We start from the raw sequence: 19,161 nt of genomic DNA, 5'->3' as shown, positions 1-19,161 counted from the left end.
ATGAACAAATGTCATTTTGTCCCAACCTTGCAAAACAAACCCGCACTTTGACCAACTGTAAAATTTTATTTAATCAACTCACGGAATTGTTTTGTATATCATTTTTTAGATAATTTTATTGTTGATAAGTCTTACCTTTGTCATTTTTTGTTAAAATGAATAACAATGGAGCTATTCAATAAAAACGATACCAATCTCTTTTCCAAGATGGCGGCTGTTCCCAACCTCCAATTTTCCCAACAAATTGACTTTTATGATAAGGGCAACCACCCGAACACATTCCATGAAAAAAATTTTGTCCCGCGAAAAATGCGATTTCATGCCCATATTTTGACTAATTTCCCTGAGCTATTAATATTTTGTTATATTATACTCCTGTATCTTTGTGATTCTTTATTTAATATGAAATATGACGTTCTATAAAAAAAATCGATGCTATATGCATGTACAACAACAACAATAGCAAACAAAAAAAAACATAAAATATTTAATTAGATATTTGTAAAAGTAGGTCTTTAATGACAATATGTGTGTATAAAAAAAAAAGAAATTAGATTTATATACATTTTCAAAAACGTATATTCATACAAAATGTATATGTATTATTTTTTACTTTATTGTCTTGTGAAAGTAAGGAAAAAATTTTAAATTTTTTGTTCATATTTTTTTGTTTTGTCAAGGTTTTTTTTCTGCTCGTTGTTGCATTCATAAAGAGTTTAACTTTTTTTTCTGTTTAACTTTATTTCCTTACAAATAAATTATTTCTTTTCAAAAGATTAAAAAAAAAACTGTTAGACGTTCATTTTTAGTTTAAAAAAAAATAAATATATATTCATTTATTATTTCATACATGACCTTTATATAAAAAATGTGTTTTATTAATTAAAATAAGATTTTTAACGAAATGGAAGTACATACTTAAGAAATTTCTCACTTATTGTATTACATATGTATTTGTATTGTGACCCTCCCCAAAATAAGGCAATCGTCCTGGCTAGATGACACGTTCTGCATCCTCAAAAAGTCGAATATTCACTCCTCTTACCTAAGTCGTTTGTACTAAAACGACACAAAGACGACTCAGCCAGGAAGCCAAAATTAGGGCTTAAGTAAAGTTGAATCGATTTATTTTCAAAATATGACAAGTCCATTTTGAATATTCTTTTTGTTGAATCCAATAAAATAACGGGATAAAGGATGATTATATTAATTCTTTTGAATTCAAACCTTAATTGAAATACTTTGATATTTAGGAATAAGATTTCCATTCAAAGTTAATCTCATACTTATTTAATACAAAAAATATGTTGTCAGAAACATTTTTTTATGAAATGGACTTGTATTTTTTTGTAAATAAATAAATCAGTTATTATCGTTTTAAATGAAGGGTGAAGAGAGGAGGGAACTGCGAAGTAAAATTTCTAACTTAACACAAATTGGTGTTTCTAGATCAAGTCGTTTTAGTACAAACGACTTACGTAATAGGCGTTATTATGAGTTTTTTTTAGATCTTCTTAACTCTCAAAAATCAATTTCACCATGAAGAAAGACAACGCTATTTCCATTGCATTTTTGAATGTGAAGGTTATTAGAATAATAGATGGTACATATATTGGGAAACACAGCCTATAGGAAAGAAAAGCACGTTGAAAAATACCCCGCGATGTTTTGCTTGCTTCCAACAACCTGCACTTCAAGAACAACAACAAGAATTAGAATAGCCTATGTACCAATACAACTTGCGTAGCCGATCTAAAATTATACTAGCATTATACAGTTTCCCGGTGAACACGATAAATTTGATGCGAATCGTTCGGGGTGAGTACCTTCAAAAGTACACTCTTTATTTAAAACGCGGCTAATCCGAAAAATATTTTCATATAATGTCTACATACAAGCAACCTTGAAAGCGTTATACAAATTCCATACCTAAAACGAGCTTTGCAATTAACGAGCTAATGGATACATCACATTCAGGAATATGACACCATACAAGGAAAAAAGTGCAGTTGCTTATGCATCATTATGGTTATAAGAGACTTGAATGCTAAGAGTGGCAACCACAATAGGGGCCCAACCCTATCATGGGAAAGCATGAAGTTGGCAAAGACAACGGCGAAAGAGTTTTGTCATTGGTGGACTGTATTTGAGCATAAAATATACTACATACAGTGGTGGCAAAATAATTAGAAACGTTCTCCTTTGTTTACAAAATGTTATTTTTTTCTTACTATAAATACAAAATATTTAACAAATTTTTAGCAAAAATGAGTGATGATACAATCCTTGTAACATTTTAGGAAAAAAATTTTAGAATTTATCCAACAAAAGAAAAATATTGCAAAAAATCTAAAATATTGTCCAATTTTGTGTGGAAATATAATTAGAAACACTGAGGAAAAATTACTAAGAAATATCCTGTTTTTGATTTTTAGCATTTACATTTGCCAAACTTGGTCAATTAATTAAACGTACAATTACTAATGTATCCTTTTAGTTCTTTTATTTACTTTTATATTAACAAGGGTAAAGATATTTCATGAACACTTTTTTAAGGATCTTGGTTTTTTTAAAGGTGCGCATACACCACAATGTCCCGATGGTAAAAATATAAATTTACTGGGTGGACGATCATTAAGGAATTAGAATGGTAATGTCGTAAGAGGAACTGGTCTTGCTAACTCCAATTGAGTAATAATATAATTTAGGCCCATTTGCTGAAACGAGTCTTAAATATTTATGTGAAACATAAACCCTTAGGTTCTACATTACGGTTTGCACGAACTTCAAACTGTGTCATAAATTCCTCTAAGTTTAACATAACTTAGGGGGAAGAAATAGTAGAACTTAAGCTGTTATGTTCTACCTAGGCACTTTTATTTTATGAAAAAAGCAAGAATGTCGCTCAAAAATTGATGTCGGTAGTACAAAGGACATGAATTATTATCAATTTAATAAAAATAAACTTACATTCATTAACTTAAACCATCCACAGATGGTACAATTTACACCACAGTTTTTTGTATGAGGCACTATTTTGCTGTCATATTTCATTGACTAATTTTGACACACCAGCACATTTACACACACACACGAATAATTTTTGTTTAACCAATTAACACTTATTTTTGGCTCAAATATACTTTTTTACACTTTTATTCCGCAAGATAAAGACACAAACTTGAAAATTTAACGATATTGTTGTATATTAATTGCTAAATTGCTCAAAATCTATTTAAATTATTTGACGTTTCTATTGATTTGACTTTTGAATTTGAAGTTCTCAGCGATTTATATCATGAAAGTAAATCATTGCTAGGTTAAACATAAATATTTTTTAGCAACTTAGAATAAACTAAGTAAAACACAAGAGTTATGTTCGACCTAGCTAAGATGAGAATTTATGACTAGTATGAGCAAATGGGCCTAAGTCGATTAAGAATTATGGAAAAAATATTCCTCACCTAACAACAACAAAAAACAGAAATGTTTTACCACAAATGGAAAACAAAAACCTAAACAACTTGTTTCTATGGTAAGTATTCGAATAAGCCCATCGATCAAACATTGGCTTATAAAACTATTATACTTTTTTCATTGCGCCTTTGGTCTTAATAAGAAAAAAGTTTATTTAACAAAAATGAGGTTTTTATTTAAAAAATGCTTCCGCAAAAAGGAACCAGAAATGAAACCTGGAGCAATTTTGGATCAAGTTATTTCCCAATCATCAGCAACAGCTAACAAGTGTCTTCTATATAAGTTAGCTGACTACAAAAGGGGTTAGTTTGATATACCATTTTTAAAAAGGAAAACTTAATTAATTTTTTCATCAGGTGGAGATCTTATAGATGCTATCAACACTGGTGGCTTGGTTGCAGTTGAACAACTAATTCGCGAACAATTCGGAATTTTCATGTACAACGATGGCAAAGGTCAAGTTATTAATCGAGCAGAATTCCTTCGCTGGAAATATAGAGATCATACTGAGGTGATGATTCCAATCGAAGCATCACTCTCGATTCATGATCCTTTGGGTAAATGGGCAGACCATAAAGCATGTTGGCAAATGCAGTATCGGGGTGCTTTGGGCGAAAGTCTTTTACATGTTTTGATAATTTGTGATTCAAAAATTCATACAAAACTTTCGCGAGTATTGTTACGCGTGTTTCCTAATCTAGCGTTGGATGTTATGGAAGGCGAAGAGTATTTAGGAGCAAGTGCTTTACATTTAGCAATTGCTTATAGCAATAACGAGCTGGTAGCTGATTTAATTGAAGCCGGGGCAGATATTAATGCAAGGGCAATTGGAAGCTTTTTCCTTCCTAGAGACCAACAAAAGTCAAATCCAGCCAAGAATACGGACTATGAAGGTTTAGCTTATATGGGAGAGTATCCATTGGCATGGTCGGCTTGCTGCACAAACGAGAGCGTTTACAATTTGCTTTTAGACCATGGAGCTGATCCTGATGCTCAGGACTCATTTGGCAATATGATTTTACACATGGTTGTTGTATGCGATAAATTGGTTAGTTGTCTCGACTAACAATTTTTGCTTCTATAAAACTTTAAAGATGCTTCGGTAAAACTTTATAGAAGCAAAATTGCTAGTACGGTTGTTGAGGGTCTTTTAGGAGGTTGAGATGCCCTTTTTTTAATTTTCCAGGATATGTTCGGTTATGCCTTACGCCATCCCAAAACACCCGCAAAAAATGGCATAGTAAACCATTCTGGATTGACACCACTCACGCTTGCCTGTAAGCTCGGCCGAGCAGAAGTCTTTCGTGAGATGTTGGAGCTATCGGCTCGAGAATTTTGGCGTTACAGTAATATTACTTGTTCGGGATATCCTTTGAATGCTTTGGACACATTGTTGCCAGATGGACGAACTAGTAAGAAAAAAAACCCTGTAACCATCTATCTTTTCAAAAAGAAAAAAAACTCGTTATGATATTTAGATTGGAATTCAGCATTATTCATCATTTTAAATGGAACAAAAGAGGAGCATTTGGATATGCTTGATGGTGGCATCATTCAACGTCTATTGGAAGAAAAATGGAAGACATTCGCCCGCAATCAGTTCTTGAAACGACTTTTAATCCTCTTTATCCATTTGTTCTTTCTTTCAATTTCGGTCTACTTACGACCTGTTAGAACTGATTTAGCCAGCGAGGATGCTGATCCTGAAGATCCCGATGAAAATGGTGGAATTGAAGAATCTGCTGATGCTCAAAATATACTTCGATATTGTGCCGAAGTGGCTACAATTGCTGGTGTATTAAGTTATGTGATTTTTCAACAAGGTGACGAAGTTAAGAATCAAGGACTTTCAGCATTTCTAAAGCAACTGGTAGGGTTATAAACTACAAAAACTATGAAGTCTGAAACATTTCAATTTAAGTCACATGCACCAGCTAAAGCAATATTCTTGGTCTCGAATTTACTTATCTTGGCTTGTATACCATTTCGGATCATGGGCGATATAGATACCGAAGAAGCTATTTTGGTATTTGCAGTTCCCGGAAGTTGGTTTTTATTGATGTTTTTCGCTGGGTAAAATTGGAGAGCTTTTATGAAAACGAAGTCTCAATTAATTATGCTTGTTTTCTTAGAGCCGTTCGCTTGACTGGACCTTTTGTTACAATGATATACTCCATGTTGACTGGAGACATGTTCACATTTGGCATCATTTATGCCATTGTGATATTTGGCTTCTCACAAGCCTTCTTCTTTCTCTTCAAAGGACATCCTCAGTTGCAGACGACAATGTTCAATACATTCCCAAGCACTTGGATGGCATTGTTTCAAACAACATTGGGAGATTATAACGTATACGTCACGATGTACCTTTATTTAAAAACAGAAAAAGCTAAAGATTTCATTTTCAGTACCCTGACTTAAATCAAACATCTTATCCGAATTTGGCAAAAACTGTATTCGTAACATTTATGATTTTTGTCCCGATTTTACTATTGAACATGTTGATTGCTATGATGGGTAATACTTATGCTCATGTAATTGAACAATCGGAAAAAGAATGGATGAAGCAGGTAGGATATTTTTAAAACTGGTCAACATGTTTGTTATTAAAATGATTTCTTTAAAAGTGGGCGAAAATTGTTGTGACTCTTGAACGAGCAGTTCCACAAACAGATGCACAAAAATATCTTGAAGCTTATTCAATTCCGCTTGGAGTTTCTGATGATACGGGCTTTGAACAAAGAGGTGTAATGGTTATAAAGAGTAAGAACAAGACGAGAGCTAAACAGAGGAAGGGAGCTGTCTCCAATTGGAAGGTAAATATTAAGATCAAAATCGTTAAAATAAGGGAAACAGTATTGTCTTTAAGGCCCATTTGCTGAAACGAGTCATAAATCTTCTTTTTAAGTATTCCAAACTTAGCTCTAAGAAAAACTTAGTTCTTAAGGTTCACATAGTTTATTCTACGTTGCTAGGAAAAATTATATTTCGTCTCAGCTATGAATCGGTTTGACAGTTAATTAATTAAATGAAATTAAATAAATAAGAAAACCGATTTTGAAAATATATACAGCTGTGTTCAAAATAATAGTAGTGCCTGCATCAAAATAACATTTTTTATAATTACGGTGCTTCTACGGTTAAAAATTTAGTTTCTTTGATGTCAAAGTTTGTAACGGTCAATTACTAATAAATGTATCATAGTTTTAAAATGAAAAAGAAGGTTCCAAATAATTTTTCATTGACTTTTGGTTGTTCTTTCTAATTTGACCTGCTCAAAATAATAGTAGTTAAAGTTATTTTTGAAGAATTTAAAAGCGGTTTATAACATAGAATATTTATTTTTGGTTTAAAAGTAAGTACTCATATAATAGGAACAATTTTTCAACAAAAAACGATTTGTTTCGGTTTTAATCTATTTAAAGTTCGAAGTGCAAAACACTGCAGTTCGGATAGCGGAAACTTTTACGAAAGCTGCTTGAAGAAGGGAAAACCTACTTGGAAATTCAAGGTTTTATGAGAATGCTCCCCTGCAATGGTAGCCAATGCAATAAACTCAACGAAAAACCACAAACGCGCGGTAGAAAAAGAAAAAAGACCGTCGTAGATGACAGGCGTACTGTCCAGATGAGCAAAGCTGAGCCTTCAGCATCGTCGTTTCGAATCCAGAAGGCTTTAAGCCTGGATTGCAGTGCAGTGAACATTCGGAGGCGACTGTTAGAGACTAATTTGTACGCTTGAAGTCCACGAAAAGTTCTGTGAAACATGTTAAAAAGCGTATCCAGTTTGTAAAAGATTACATAAACTGGCCAGCGAAGTAATAGCGTAACATATTGTTTACTGATGCGAGCAAATTTGTCCTCTTTGGTGGTACTGGATCTCCAGAATACGTCCGACGTCCACCCAATACGGAATATGTTCCAAAGTATACGACGGAAAAAGTTAAACATGGAGGGTCGAAAATTTTAGTATTTTAACATATTTCTTTGTTAACAGCGGTACTTTATGTGAACTTCAAGCGTACAAATTAGTCTCTAACAGTCGCCTCCGAATGTTCACTGCACTGCAATCCAGGCTTAAAGCCTTCTGGATTTGAAACGACGATGCAGAAGGCTCAACTTTGCTCATCTGGACAATACGCCTGTCATCTACGACGGTCTTTTTTCTTTTTCTACCGCACGTTTCGGGTTTTTCGTTGAGTTTATTGCATTGGCTACCATTGTAGGGGAGCATCCTTATATAACCTTGAATTTCCAAGTAGGTTTTCCCTTCTTCAAGCAGCTTTCGTAAAAGTTTCCGTTATCCGAACTGCAGTGTTTTGCTCTTCGAACTTTAAATAGATTAAAACCGAAACAAATCGTTTTTTGTTGAAAAATTGTTCATATTATATGAGTACTTACTTTTAAACCAAAAATAAATATTCTACTAGCTTACCCGTGCGAGACTTCTCGCATGCTTAAATAAAAAGAAAGTATAGCTAGGTAGGTACAAATGTAAATGCAGAGTGTGTTTTTTAAAAAGTCGAGAATTACTAAAAAACTCCTGTTCATCCCTTTTAAAATACATTGGATTAGCCCCAGTTTAAGTTAAACAGCTATGAATATGGCACATTAAATTTAGCAATTCTAGGTTCCCTAAGTTGTACATACATTTTATAATTAACTCTATTTCAAACAGGTTGCCGCAACTAATATCTCAAACTTGGTCAATTTGAAGAACTTGAACCGATGTTGAATCATGCATTCACCACCTTAACTATCAATTGATAGTTGATAAATACTGAAATTTGATGTTTTAAAATCGAAATGGGGGAAAACTGGTCATTTTTTTAATGGATCTTTTCAGTTACATTTCACGGTTAGAATCATTCTTCGTTTTCAAATTTTTTTCAAAGCAAATAAGAGATCAAATTTTTTTTAACAACTATAAATTCTTTGCTTCCGGCTACAAAGAGGTTAAGTCACAAAATTGCACTTTCGGGTTTTGATGAAAAGAGAATAAGCTCTTTTATTTGGTATCAAAAACATAAATTTAGAGTAACTCTTTCTTATAAAAATAAGGGGATCAATGCTCAAAAATTCATCGATTTTCAACTTCAATCGGATTTTCTGGTAAACTATCATTTATGTAAGTCCTTTTTACCCAGGGGCAAAGAATTGATAGTTGACAATCGTAATAGGGGTGCAACACTTACGCCCCTATAGCACGCAAAGAGCAAATGAAGGGTCCAGGGGAAAAACGGCACATGTCCACTTTTTGTCAAAAATAAACGAATGATGAGGTCTTGTAGTATTTACTGACCACTATCTGATGGCATCCTTACTTTTATAAAACAAATTTAAGCCTTGCTGAAAAAATAAATAAATTGTGTGCTAAGTACTAAGTTGTATGGAGAACAAAATTTAAAAACGCATTTTTCTCGAAATGAGTTGGAATGGACTTGTGCTGTTTTTCCCCTGGAGCCTTCAAATATTCCGGCTTTTTTCTTATGTACATTATGTATGTATATACTATATATGCACATACATAGGTACACTTCCCAGACTTTTCCTGGCAAATGGAAGATGAAATGTTCCTACGGAATATGTTCATACATATATGTAGGTACTTACAAAAAATCTTGAAAAAAAACCATAGGTGTGTTTTTTTGTTTATCTATATTGATTTTTGAAATCCATGCAAATATTTGGCACCACTGTACATAAACTTTGGCAGCTGTCTGTCAGAAAAGTCGCTTTTGTTTTTTTAGTATTAACTCCGCAGTGGAAGGCCATTACATCCATGATGGATGCAAACAAATTTTTTTCACAAAAAAAAAACAAAAACCATAGCATGGCATCCATTTTGGATTCAAAAAATTTCACAAAAAACCAAAAATCAAAACTGACAGTTCTGATTCTGAAAAAAAAACAGAATTTCTCTTCTGGTTTTAAAAACAGAATCAGAAGCAGAATCACTCACACATTCATAGATTTAAATGTTAGCAGTACAAAATGTTTGCAGCACAAAAACAAATGAAGTTTGGCGCGATTACACATATATGTGGCACATGTTAAACTTCAGATTCTTCGGAATAAAAAAAACTGTTCAATTGGGATTCTGAATCGAAGAACAATTCCGGATTGCCAATTAAAAACGCCATTAAACGTTTGTTATTGTTTTGTTTCTGGCGGTGTTTTTTTTTTCATAAAGGGAAATTCCAAAAACTATCTTTGTCTTTTCCTTTTCTAATTTGACATATCTCGGCAGGGAAAATGTAAACAAAAAACATATTGTCACACACACTTACATTACAACAAACACTGTGTGTTCGAAATCATTTAACCACAAAAACTTTTATATTTCGCGATTGTTTTCAAATTTAAAGTTTTTATTTCCGATTAATTAAAAAAAAATAATTAATTTTACATATTTATTTTGGAAAACACGAACTAAATTCACAAAACTCTATCGCAATTCGCGCCTCCTTTTGTTTGTTTATGTCTTCAGTCTTCACCATCCCAGCTATAGCTGTAAATTTTTTTTTCTTTTTTTCTGTTTTCTTTTGACTATTTTCTTATACTGACAATCGTTGGAAGTTCCCCACTGAACTTATTCCAAAGATCCTGTCAAAAGCGATGAACACTTCCACTTTCCAATAATTTTGGAAACATCTTATGTAGAAGTGTTCAATGATCTGAAAGAATAATTAAAATAAAGGTAGGACCGCACTTGATGTTGAAGGAACTACGCTAAGTACACCAAAGTAAAAAATAAGCAAAATATTTTGTATCTTTCATTGGTTATCGGAACTACACTATGTGGAATATAATTATTCCTATCAAAATATCGTATTATGTGATAAATGAATAAAATAAATCAATTATTTGTATTTGACGAATTCGACGGAAGAAATAGCCCAACTTTCTACTTTTTCATCTGTCGTATCCTTTGACATTGGTTGTCAACAATAGATCAGTTCGATTTTCTGTTTCGGAGTGCAGACCGGGGAATTTCAGAGCTAAGAACTGTGTTCTTTTCTTTTCTGATTTTATGAATTGTGAACTTTAGTTGTTTATTTGTGAAGAAAATGTAATAAAAGTAACATTTAATGATATATCTAATAAATTATATCAATTAAATACTAAAATTCTGTTGTAGAGTTCAATTTTATTATGCCAAAGTCATATCTACAAATGATAATCTGTTATTAAAAATTGTTTTTAACTGAAGAGCAAGAACATACATAAAGTCTAGTAGCGTATTTTATTTTATTAAAAAAAAAAAAGAACAACGATAATAGTTAACAATTTCTTGCATCAGAACTTCCTTAGTGCACATTCATCGAGAAAATATCGAACATACCTTGGAATTTAAAGTGAGCTGTCAAAAAGCAATCCGTCATGCAACGTATTCTTTGGGTCACCCCTTTCTGTCCCATCCTTCAATTTCAACGGATTGATTGACACAACGGGTGGAACGGATTCTATGGATTAACCATTAACCATTAACCATTCAAAATGAAATAGTTTACGAAAATATCTCATTTGGATTTTAGTGAAAACATGATATAAGGCACTTAAATACAAAATAAAACTTTTGAGTGATCTTTTTTTTACGGAGGTTGACTACCCAGAACCTCAAAAGTTGGCATTTTTAATTTGTGTTCCAAAAATGAAATAAAAATGTATAACTAATGTTACATGTAACAGGGCTGTTTAGGTACTGCCTAAAACAGAAATAATTCTCCTTTTTTCAACTTTTTTAACCCAATTCCTGTTTGATTAGACTGAAACTGTGTAGTTTTTTTTTTACAAAAAAGAGAGCCCCTCTTCTTGCAAATTTCTGCCCAAAAATTTCTTCGGACAAAAGTCTGAAATCTTTCAAAAGCTAGTGCCTTCTTTTTTTCTTTTAATAAATGATAATTTTGTCCTAAAAGAGTTTGCGTACTTTTGCACAATTTTTTCTTTCTCTGAGAGGATTTCATCCCCACTTCTAAAATTTGACAGGTTTCATATTTTTGTCCAAACTTATCTGCAATTTGTTTGTACATAATAATGCTTAAAATGTTAACCATCAGAATTTTTAAGCAAATCGGAGAATTTACTCGCCTAATGAACGCCCCTGATGATACGAACTAATGATATACGAACACCCCTAATGTGAACAGGAACACGCCATGTCAAACATTTCCAGATTCATTGGAAAGTGATAAAAAGTCATTTTAAAATTCATTTTGGCTGGAATATTATTTTTTAAACAAATTAAGATTTCTTAAAAATTATAAACATTTATATATTTATATTTTGCCAGATTCTGGCGGCAGAAATTCGCCTTTTTTTAAGATATAATTTATTAAAATCTGTTCGGTGTAAGTCCCGGAAAAGGGTGTTCGACAACCGTAATAATATATATGATATTATAAACCGCTTTTAAATTCTTCAAAAATAACTTTAACTACTATTATTTTGAACAGGTCAAATTAGAAAGAACAACCAAAAGTCAATGAAAAATTATTTGGAACCTTCTTTTTCATTTTGAAACTATGATACATTTATCAGTAATTGACCGTTACAAACTTTGACATCAAAGAAACTAAATTTTTAACCGTAGAAGCACCGTAATTATAAAAAATGTTTTTTTGATGCAGCCACTACTATTATTTTGAACACAACTGTATTTATACGCATTATTACAAAAGCTTAAAGCAAAACAGACCAGGAGACTGAATTCTCATATGTGTGCCATCAACGGAATTGATTACATTTGGAAAGGATGCGATATCGAAGAACTCTCGCTTAGTTTTCAAAATGTCAGATGTGGTCTCTTGAAATTTTATGTAATTTACTCCAAGTCTAGCTATTGCAGTTGAAACTCGCAAAACAATTCTTGATACTGTCGATACATGCATCCCTCCAAAATCAGCTATACTCAGAAGGTGATTCCCAGTAGCAAAAAAACGTAAAGCAACCCAAAGTTGGTTAATAGGAGCAATTGAATTATTACTGAAATATGAAATTTTATCTGTCATACCTAATAATATCTTTTAATTATGGACATATGGCATTTTATAGATACACATATGTATATTTTCTTACCTTTTTAATATACATTCAAGCGATTTGCTCCAAAATATTAACTGTTATATGTATGCTTCGTTAAACGAAATCTTTTATAAAAAGAAAGTTCATCAAAAGAATAGAAATATTCTTTTCTCTCATATATTTGGCGTGGCACTCCTACTTCTAAAATTTCGAAAACTTGCACATCATCTTCAAGTAAATCCAGGATTTCAAAATTCATCTTTACAAATTTATTTATTTTTATTCACAGAAAAATTATTTGTCAAAACAAACTTCAGGCACTATGTTTTACTTAAAGACTTAGGATGTACTAATTCTTCCCCCTAATATATGTCTTACTTAGCAACTTTTATGATTAAGAATATTTTTGGTGCAAACGAATAAGTAAAACTTAAGGCTATAAGTTATACTTAAATATTTATGACTCGTTTCAGCAAATGGGCCTAAAAGTTATAGAGTTATAATGAAGTCAATCTTAAAGACGAGAATTACTAAATATGAACTTCTATGAAACTTTTATCTGTCGTATGATCGAGGAACTGTTTTTTCCGAAGTAGAACCTCACTCAAGGTCGTTAGGTCGAATTGAAATAGTTTGTTAGTAAAACCTTCATACAAAAGAGTGTTACGTCCAAAAAACTTACAACATATTTATCCGATAAAGAACCAAAACATTAAAAATATGATTTAAAGCTTAGAATCACTTCTATTTTCACTTAAACTATGAAATTCTTATGTCTGACCACCTCAACCTGAGGTGGCAGTTTGGGACTTTTTACATAAGTTGCTATCACCTACAAAAGAAAAACACCCTTCAACCCAAAATGACAGATTTCACTGTCTCTTCGAAAAAACACCCTTTCACCTAATTTTTTACTTGCTCTGTAGGGAAAGTATTGGTTTCGTGTCGAAAACAAATAAAATGCACGACTGGGTCGCACGAACTTGCTCTTAGAGTTAAAGTTGCTTAAATTTTTAAGACTTTTTATACAGAAATTTGGAAAATGCAGGTACAAAAAAAAAAAATAAAAAAAAAATAAAATTCGTTTTTTAAAAAAATAAAATAAAATCTGAAATCAAATCGCCCTTTAAAACAAGTATGCAGTTTTGATTGATATATTAAGATGCATTTTTAGAAAAAAAAATTTTCAAAATCGTTAGAGTCGTTCTTTACAAAACTAATTTTTTATAAATAATTTTTTGGAAAAAAAAGTTTTAAAATAAAATTGGTATGCCATTTTGTAGAAATCACTAATTAACATCTGAAACCAAAATTTCAAAAAAATTCAATGTCCCGTTTTCGAAAATATGATTTTTCAAAAAAAAAATTTCAAAATCCAAAAATTATTTTTTTCGAAATTTTATTTTTGGCTTATATTAAAATTATATAAATGCTTCTTCACAAAAAGTTTTGTTGAAATCGAATAAGCAGTTTAAGAGATAATCGGATTTAAAAAAAAAAACCGTTCTATGGCAGATACCGTTAATAACGTTAATAATGATTTTCAAAGAAAAATTTTTTCATAAGAAGATAGACCATGTTTTAAAAATTACATTTGAATTTTTTAAACAAAATCGTTAGAGCCGTTTTTGAGCAATTTCAACTTTACTAAAATAGGTATATGACAAGTACCGTTATTTTTTGTCAAAAAAAAAAATAATTCCAAAAACCCCTCTGGAGAGTCTCCAAAAAATGCTACATACCAAGTTTGAAGTCAATCGGTCCATCCGTTTAGGCTGTAGCTCCTTATACAGACAGACAGACAGAAAGACAGACGGGACCCACTTTTTTGGCATTCTCTACCATCGTAATGTCATGGAAAAATGTTATCTCAACTTTTTTTTTTGTACGAATGCATAACTTGATATATAGTACCTATATCGCAAGTAAAAATTGAGGTTTTAATCAACACCAACATTACGATGATGGAGAATTCCGAAAAAGTGGGTCTTGCAATTCCGTCCGTGCGTCTGTACGTCTGTGCGGTTGTGCGTCCATCTGTACACATTTCCACAGCCTAAACGGGTGGACGGATTTTCTTCAAATTTGGTACAGATGATTTTTATGGAATTCTGAAAGTTGGTTTTTTTTTTGTTTTTTTTATATCTCGTTTAGAACGTATACCTCCCATATAAAAAAATACGATATTGCCAATTTCTCGAAAACGGCTCTAACGATTTTGATTAAACTTTGTATACGTAATATTTAAAGCAGTGGCAGTAAAACTGCATTTTTATTTTTTCTCAAAAAGTCAAATGACAAAAAAAATTGTTAAACTTAAATTTTGCCCTAAATGTCGGCTCTTCCCCAATATCAATTTTTTTCTAAATTTAGAGCCAGCTTTTAAAATCTACAAGTAGACTAACATAAAAGTGCTTTGAACTGCAAGAGCAAGTACGTGCGACCCCAGTCGTGCATTTTATTTTTTTTTTAAATTGTTTATTCTTGCTTTCTATCCCAAATTCAAAGTTCAGATTACGGACTGACTACAGACAGGTTGCTCAAAATAGCATTGAGACGTTTTCAAACCCACACACTATAAGGTCTGAAAGCGGGAAGCAAATCTTTTTAGAACAAACAAATTATATTTTTGATTCCAAAACATTTCAAAACCTTAGGTTACGTTAGATTAGGTTGAAATAGGTGTCAGGAAAATATAATGAGTTCGAATTTGCAAAACCATATTTTTAACTTTTGTTTACTCTTATTTAAGCGCGTCGGTAAAGTGACATTGAATGCACTAAAAAAACGCGGTATGACTGGAGAAGAAATGCGTCGTCTCATGTGGGGACGAGCATCTATATCAAGTCCCATCAAAATCACTAAAAAGAAACTAAAAGATCCTTATAACTTAAATCCTGATCCTGGATTTGAAAATGCTCTGAACGTCATCAATTTCGGACAAGAGACTTCAACTACCAATATAACTGGCAAATCTAATGTTAGTGATCCATTTCGAGACTTAGTTCTACATGCTGAACTCTCCGATGGAACTGATCCGAATTATAAATCATGCTTAGAAAAGTTGGCCAATCAAGCTCGAATTCTTGTTGAACAAACTATGAATATTGAAGTAAAACAGTCTTCAGAGAAAATCAATCCACTTGCAACGAAACCAACTACACCATCAACTCCTAATATTCCACTATCGTCACAACAGCAACAGCAGCAAGCTGATAATCCTGAAATTCTTCATAATTTATTTCAAGATCCAAAATTTGCTGTAGACCCGGTTAAGTTAGAAGAATTCTATAAAATGCTTGAAGCAATCGATACCGAAGAGAGTGATGCTGGTGGTTGTGGTAGACCAATTTTGGGAAAATTGTCCTTAGTCACAAGGACTAAAAATGCATTATCACAACCAGAAGCTATTGCAGATATTGCTAAGTACATTACAACAGAAGCTGCTTCCCATGATTTATGGAAGAGACCTGATATGGATGAATCTGTAAGTTTATTTATGAATAAATTTGATTTCTAGTCACAATGAACAATAAAATTGTTAAGGCTTGAACTCAAATAATCATGTCACAGCTAATGATAGGACAAGTAATCATGGACAGCTCATTAAAGGATAGTTAATCATAGAGAACATTTCATCAAAAAAAACCTATTTTATGAAAAATAAATGCAAAACCCTTCTGAGAATATCTCTAAATTTGTTCCAATCGAAAATTGTGATGACTTGTCTCATGATGGGCTGTCCATGATGAGTTGTCTTATGATGATATGTAATTTTATATATTGGGTTGCTTTAAATTTTTAACTCTTAGAATGAAAATCAAGTAGAGAAGGAAGATGTAGAAAGGGAGGAACATGTTAGTATTCCTATTGAAGATGATCCGAATATTATTGAAGAGCCATCAGAAACCGAACAAGAAACAGGAAATGAAGAAATAGTTACAGCCCAAGATGTTCATCGGGCCATGGCACAGCTTCATTTAAAGAGAAGACAATTTCCTGAGAATGAAGGAAGTAGACGAGCTAAGAGTGCAAGAATACGCAAAAAGAATAAGTAAGAATTTGTCAAATTATAGTAATTTTAATTAATTGTTACACAAAAATAACTCTTTTTTTTCATTCCATAGAATTTCTCCAGAAAACACTCAGGATGCACAGTGTCGTCATCGATCAGCACCATTGCATAAACATGGCAGAAGAGACATTTCACAGGATCCCCTTGAACCATGGAGCACTCGTGAATTAGGAGATATCAATAAAATTCTGGGTTACAAGTAAATTTTGCACAAATTCAATAATTGTAAAAATACAAAATTAAAAAAAAAAAAAAAACTCGTTCACTTAGCGTAATGAGATGCACAACTATTTGTTTAATTTGAATCATCAGTTTGAATTCATTACACTGGTTTACAAGGGTTTTGTTTCCGAAACAAAAATACTTTTCTAAAGGCTTTTGGTGTGCCGAATCTGAAAATCCTTTCGATATATTTTTACTGCTCGAGATATATTGTTTTTTTTTTTGCATATTATATCAATTCATATCAATTTAATTAATAACACTGTGCAAGTCGAAATTCTTGACAGGCGCGCGAATAACTGTTTCGCCATATTTCGGACCCGAGAAATCCATTGGCATCATTAGTTTTTCGATTTATCGGTACGACTTCGAACAAAATTTTTTTTGAAAGTTTTTTAAATTATTTTGAGATTTTTCCACTGTTTTTAGTCATTTTTCAATCAAAAACATTGTTTATATTGCTAATAATTCTGCTCAAACGTTATTTTCTACCAGTAGAAAGACATTGTAAACAATTTTGAACAATTTATTTGAAAGTTTAGTGATTTTTTTTGAAAAAATTTTAAAAAAATCGAAATTTTTTACATTGTTATCGTTTTTTCGCTGTTTTAGTTCCTTTTGCACAAATACATAGCATGTTTTCCATTAAAAATTAATTTAACGGTTAATTTAGTGTTGGTTAAACTTTGACATACTATCGATTGCATCGATAAGAAAAAAATATCGAGTATATCGATACTTCACAAAACTATCGATAGTTTCAATACTTCCAAATTATTATACCACAAGGCTACCGATATTATCGATAGTTTTTTCTTAAAACTATCTATACAATCGACAATGGAAACTATCGATATCTACCAAACACTATGTTAATTCGTTGTTTACATCCAATGTCAAACGAAAACTTAACTTGTAGTTCAAATTGTGTTTAATTAATTTCAAAGCTATCGATAATATCGGTAGCCTTGTGGTAAAATAATTTGGAAGTATTGAAACTATCGATAGTTTTGTGAAGTATCGATATACTCGATTTTTTTTTGTTATCGATGATATCGATAGACTGTCGAAGTTTAACCAACACTAACTTAACAGTTAAATTAATTTTTAATGGAAAACATGCTATGTATTTGTGCAAAAGAGAACAAAAACAGCGAACAAAACGATAACAATGTAAAAAATTCCGATTTTTTTTTTAAATTTTCAAAAAAAATCACTAAACTTTCAAATAAATTGTTCAAAATTGTTTACAATGTAGCAAATAACGTTTGAGCAGAATTATTAGCAATATAAACATTGTTTTTGATTGAAAAATGACTAAAAACAGTGGAAAAATCTCAAAATAATTGAAAAAACTTTCAAAAAAAATTTTGTTCGAAGTCGTACCGATAAATCGAAAAACTAATGATGCCAATGTATTTCTCGGGTCCGAAATAGGGCGAAACAGTTAATCGCGCGCCTGTCTCAAAAATTTTTTTCAAAAAACTTGCACAGTGTAATTGGTGTCCTTTCAGAATGCATTAAAAATGTCGTATTTACATATGATTTATGGGATCATGTGGCGTATACGTAACTAAAAACAAAATTCATAGCATACATCTTTCAGTTACTCTCCTCAAAATCCACCTGATATACATATGTTGGGTATAACAGTTTAATTACAAATTTTTTTATGTTGTAAGCGAAATAAAACGAAGCATCTGGGGACATAGGATTTTGAGCTATGTATTTGCATTTGGTTTTTTTTTTATCGAGCATTCCTTAAAACTGAGAAAAGTCAACCAAAATCTAATATACACATTTGTCTTCAAAATAAGGTTCTTTATGAACCCTTAAAGAAATTATTAGGAATATCACTGTTATTTTTTTCTAAATCTAGACTAAAAAATCAGATAGAAAAATCTGAGATTTAGTGATGTTTAAGTGGACGAGAAAATGAATTAACTAAAAACAAGTCTGTATTGTTCCAGTAGTAAAATTTTATTTATCTTATTGTATAAATTTATTAAAAAGTTGTTTTTCATTTATTTATCATTATTAATCATCATTTTGCAGAGAGAGATACACACATCAATGTAAAAAAAAACTGTCATAATAATATTAATTATATTGAATATTGAAATATACACAAACACATTTTTATTTCAAACAAATATTATCAGTTACAAAAATCAAAAAATTGCATGTATAAAAAATTTTAAGTTTTGATCAGTTACAAAAAATATATTATAATTAATTAAATGTCATTTTATTTCATTATTTTTTTTTTTTTCAATTTCACTCACACATTTATCTTTAAGTTTTCTTTTGATTTAAAAAAAAAAATAAATTAAAACAAAAAATTATTTACTCAAAAATGTATAA

At 31.4% G+C, this 19,161-nt stretch overlaps 2 protein-coding genes across 2 annotated transcripts in view; both read left to right on the top strand.

Annotated features, from left to right (window-relative positions):
• The window catches only part of LOC129909998 (DNA damage-regulated autophagy modulator protein 1), a 401,886-nt gene that overhangs the window by 309,792 nt on the left and 72,933 nt on the right, over positions 1-19,161 (top strand). The window lies entirely within an intron of this gene.
• LOC129909989 (uncharacterized) lies at positions 3,627-16,958 on the top strand. Its single transcript, XM_055987200.1, has 11 exons — positions 3,627-3,779; positions 3,834-4,525; positions 4,664-4,889; positions 4,956-5,347; positions 5,399-5,550; positions 5,610-5,826; positions 5,886-6,047; positions 6,105-6,293; positions 15,253-15,987; positions 16,313-16,554; positions 16,628-16,958. The coding sequence occupies exons 1-11, from the start codon at positions 3,641-3,643 to the stop codon at positions 16,776-16,778; spliced, it is 3,297 nt and encodes a 1,098-aa protein (XP_055843175.1). The 5' UTR covers positions 3,627-3,640; the 3' UTR covers positions 16,779-16,958.

This window comes from Episyrphus balteatus, chromosome 2, assembly GCF_945859705.1.
Source record: "Episyrphus balteatus chromosome 2, idEpiBalt1.1, whole genome shotgun sequence".
NCBI lineage: Eukaryota > Metazoa > Arthropoda > Insecta > Diptera > Syrphidae > Episyrphus > Episyrphus balteatus.
The sequence above is the reverse complement of the archived record's forward strand: the minus strand, read 5'-3'. Positions and strand labels throughout refer to the sequence as shown.

What these genes read in the sequence shown, in the direction of transcription:
- LOC129909989 (XM_055987200.1), top strand. Translation starts at nt 3,641, where the DNA reads ATGAGGTTTTTATTTAAAAAATGCTTCCGCAAAAAGGAACCAGAAATG. An exon ending in CAGCATTTCTAAAGCAACTG is followed by an intron (nt 5,348 to 5,398) that starts GTAGGGTTATAA and finishes TTTCAATTTAAG; the next exon opens with TCACATGCACCAGCTAAAGC. An exon ending in AAAAAGAATGGATGAAGCAG is followed by an intron (nt 6,048 to 6,104) that starts GTAGGATATTTT and finishes TTTCTTTAAAAG; the next exon opens with TGGGCGAAAATTGTTGTGAC.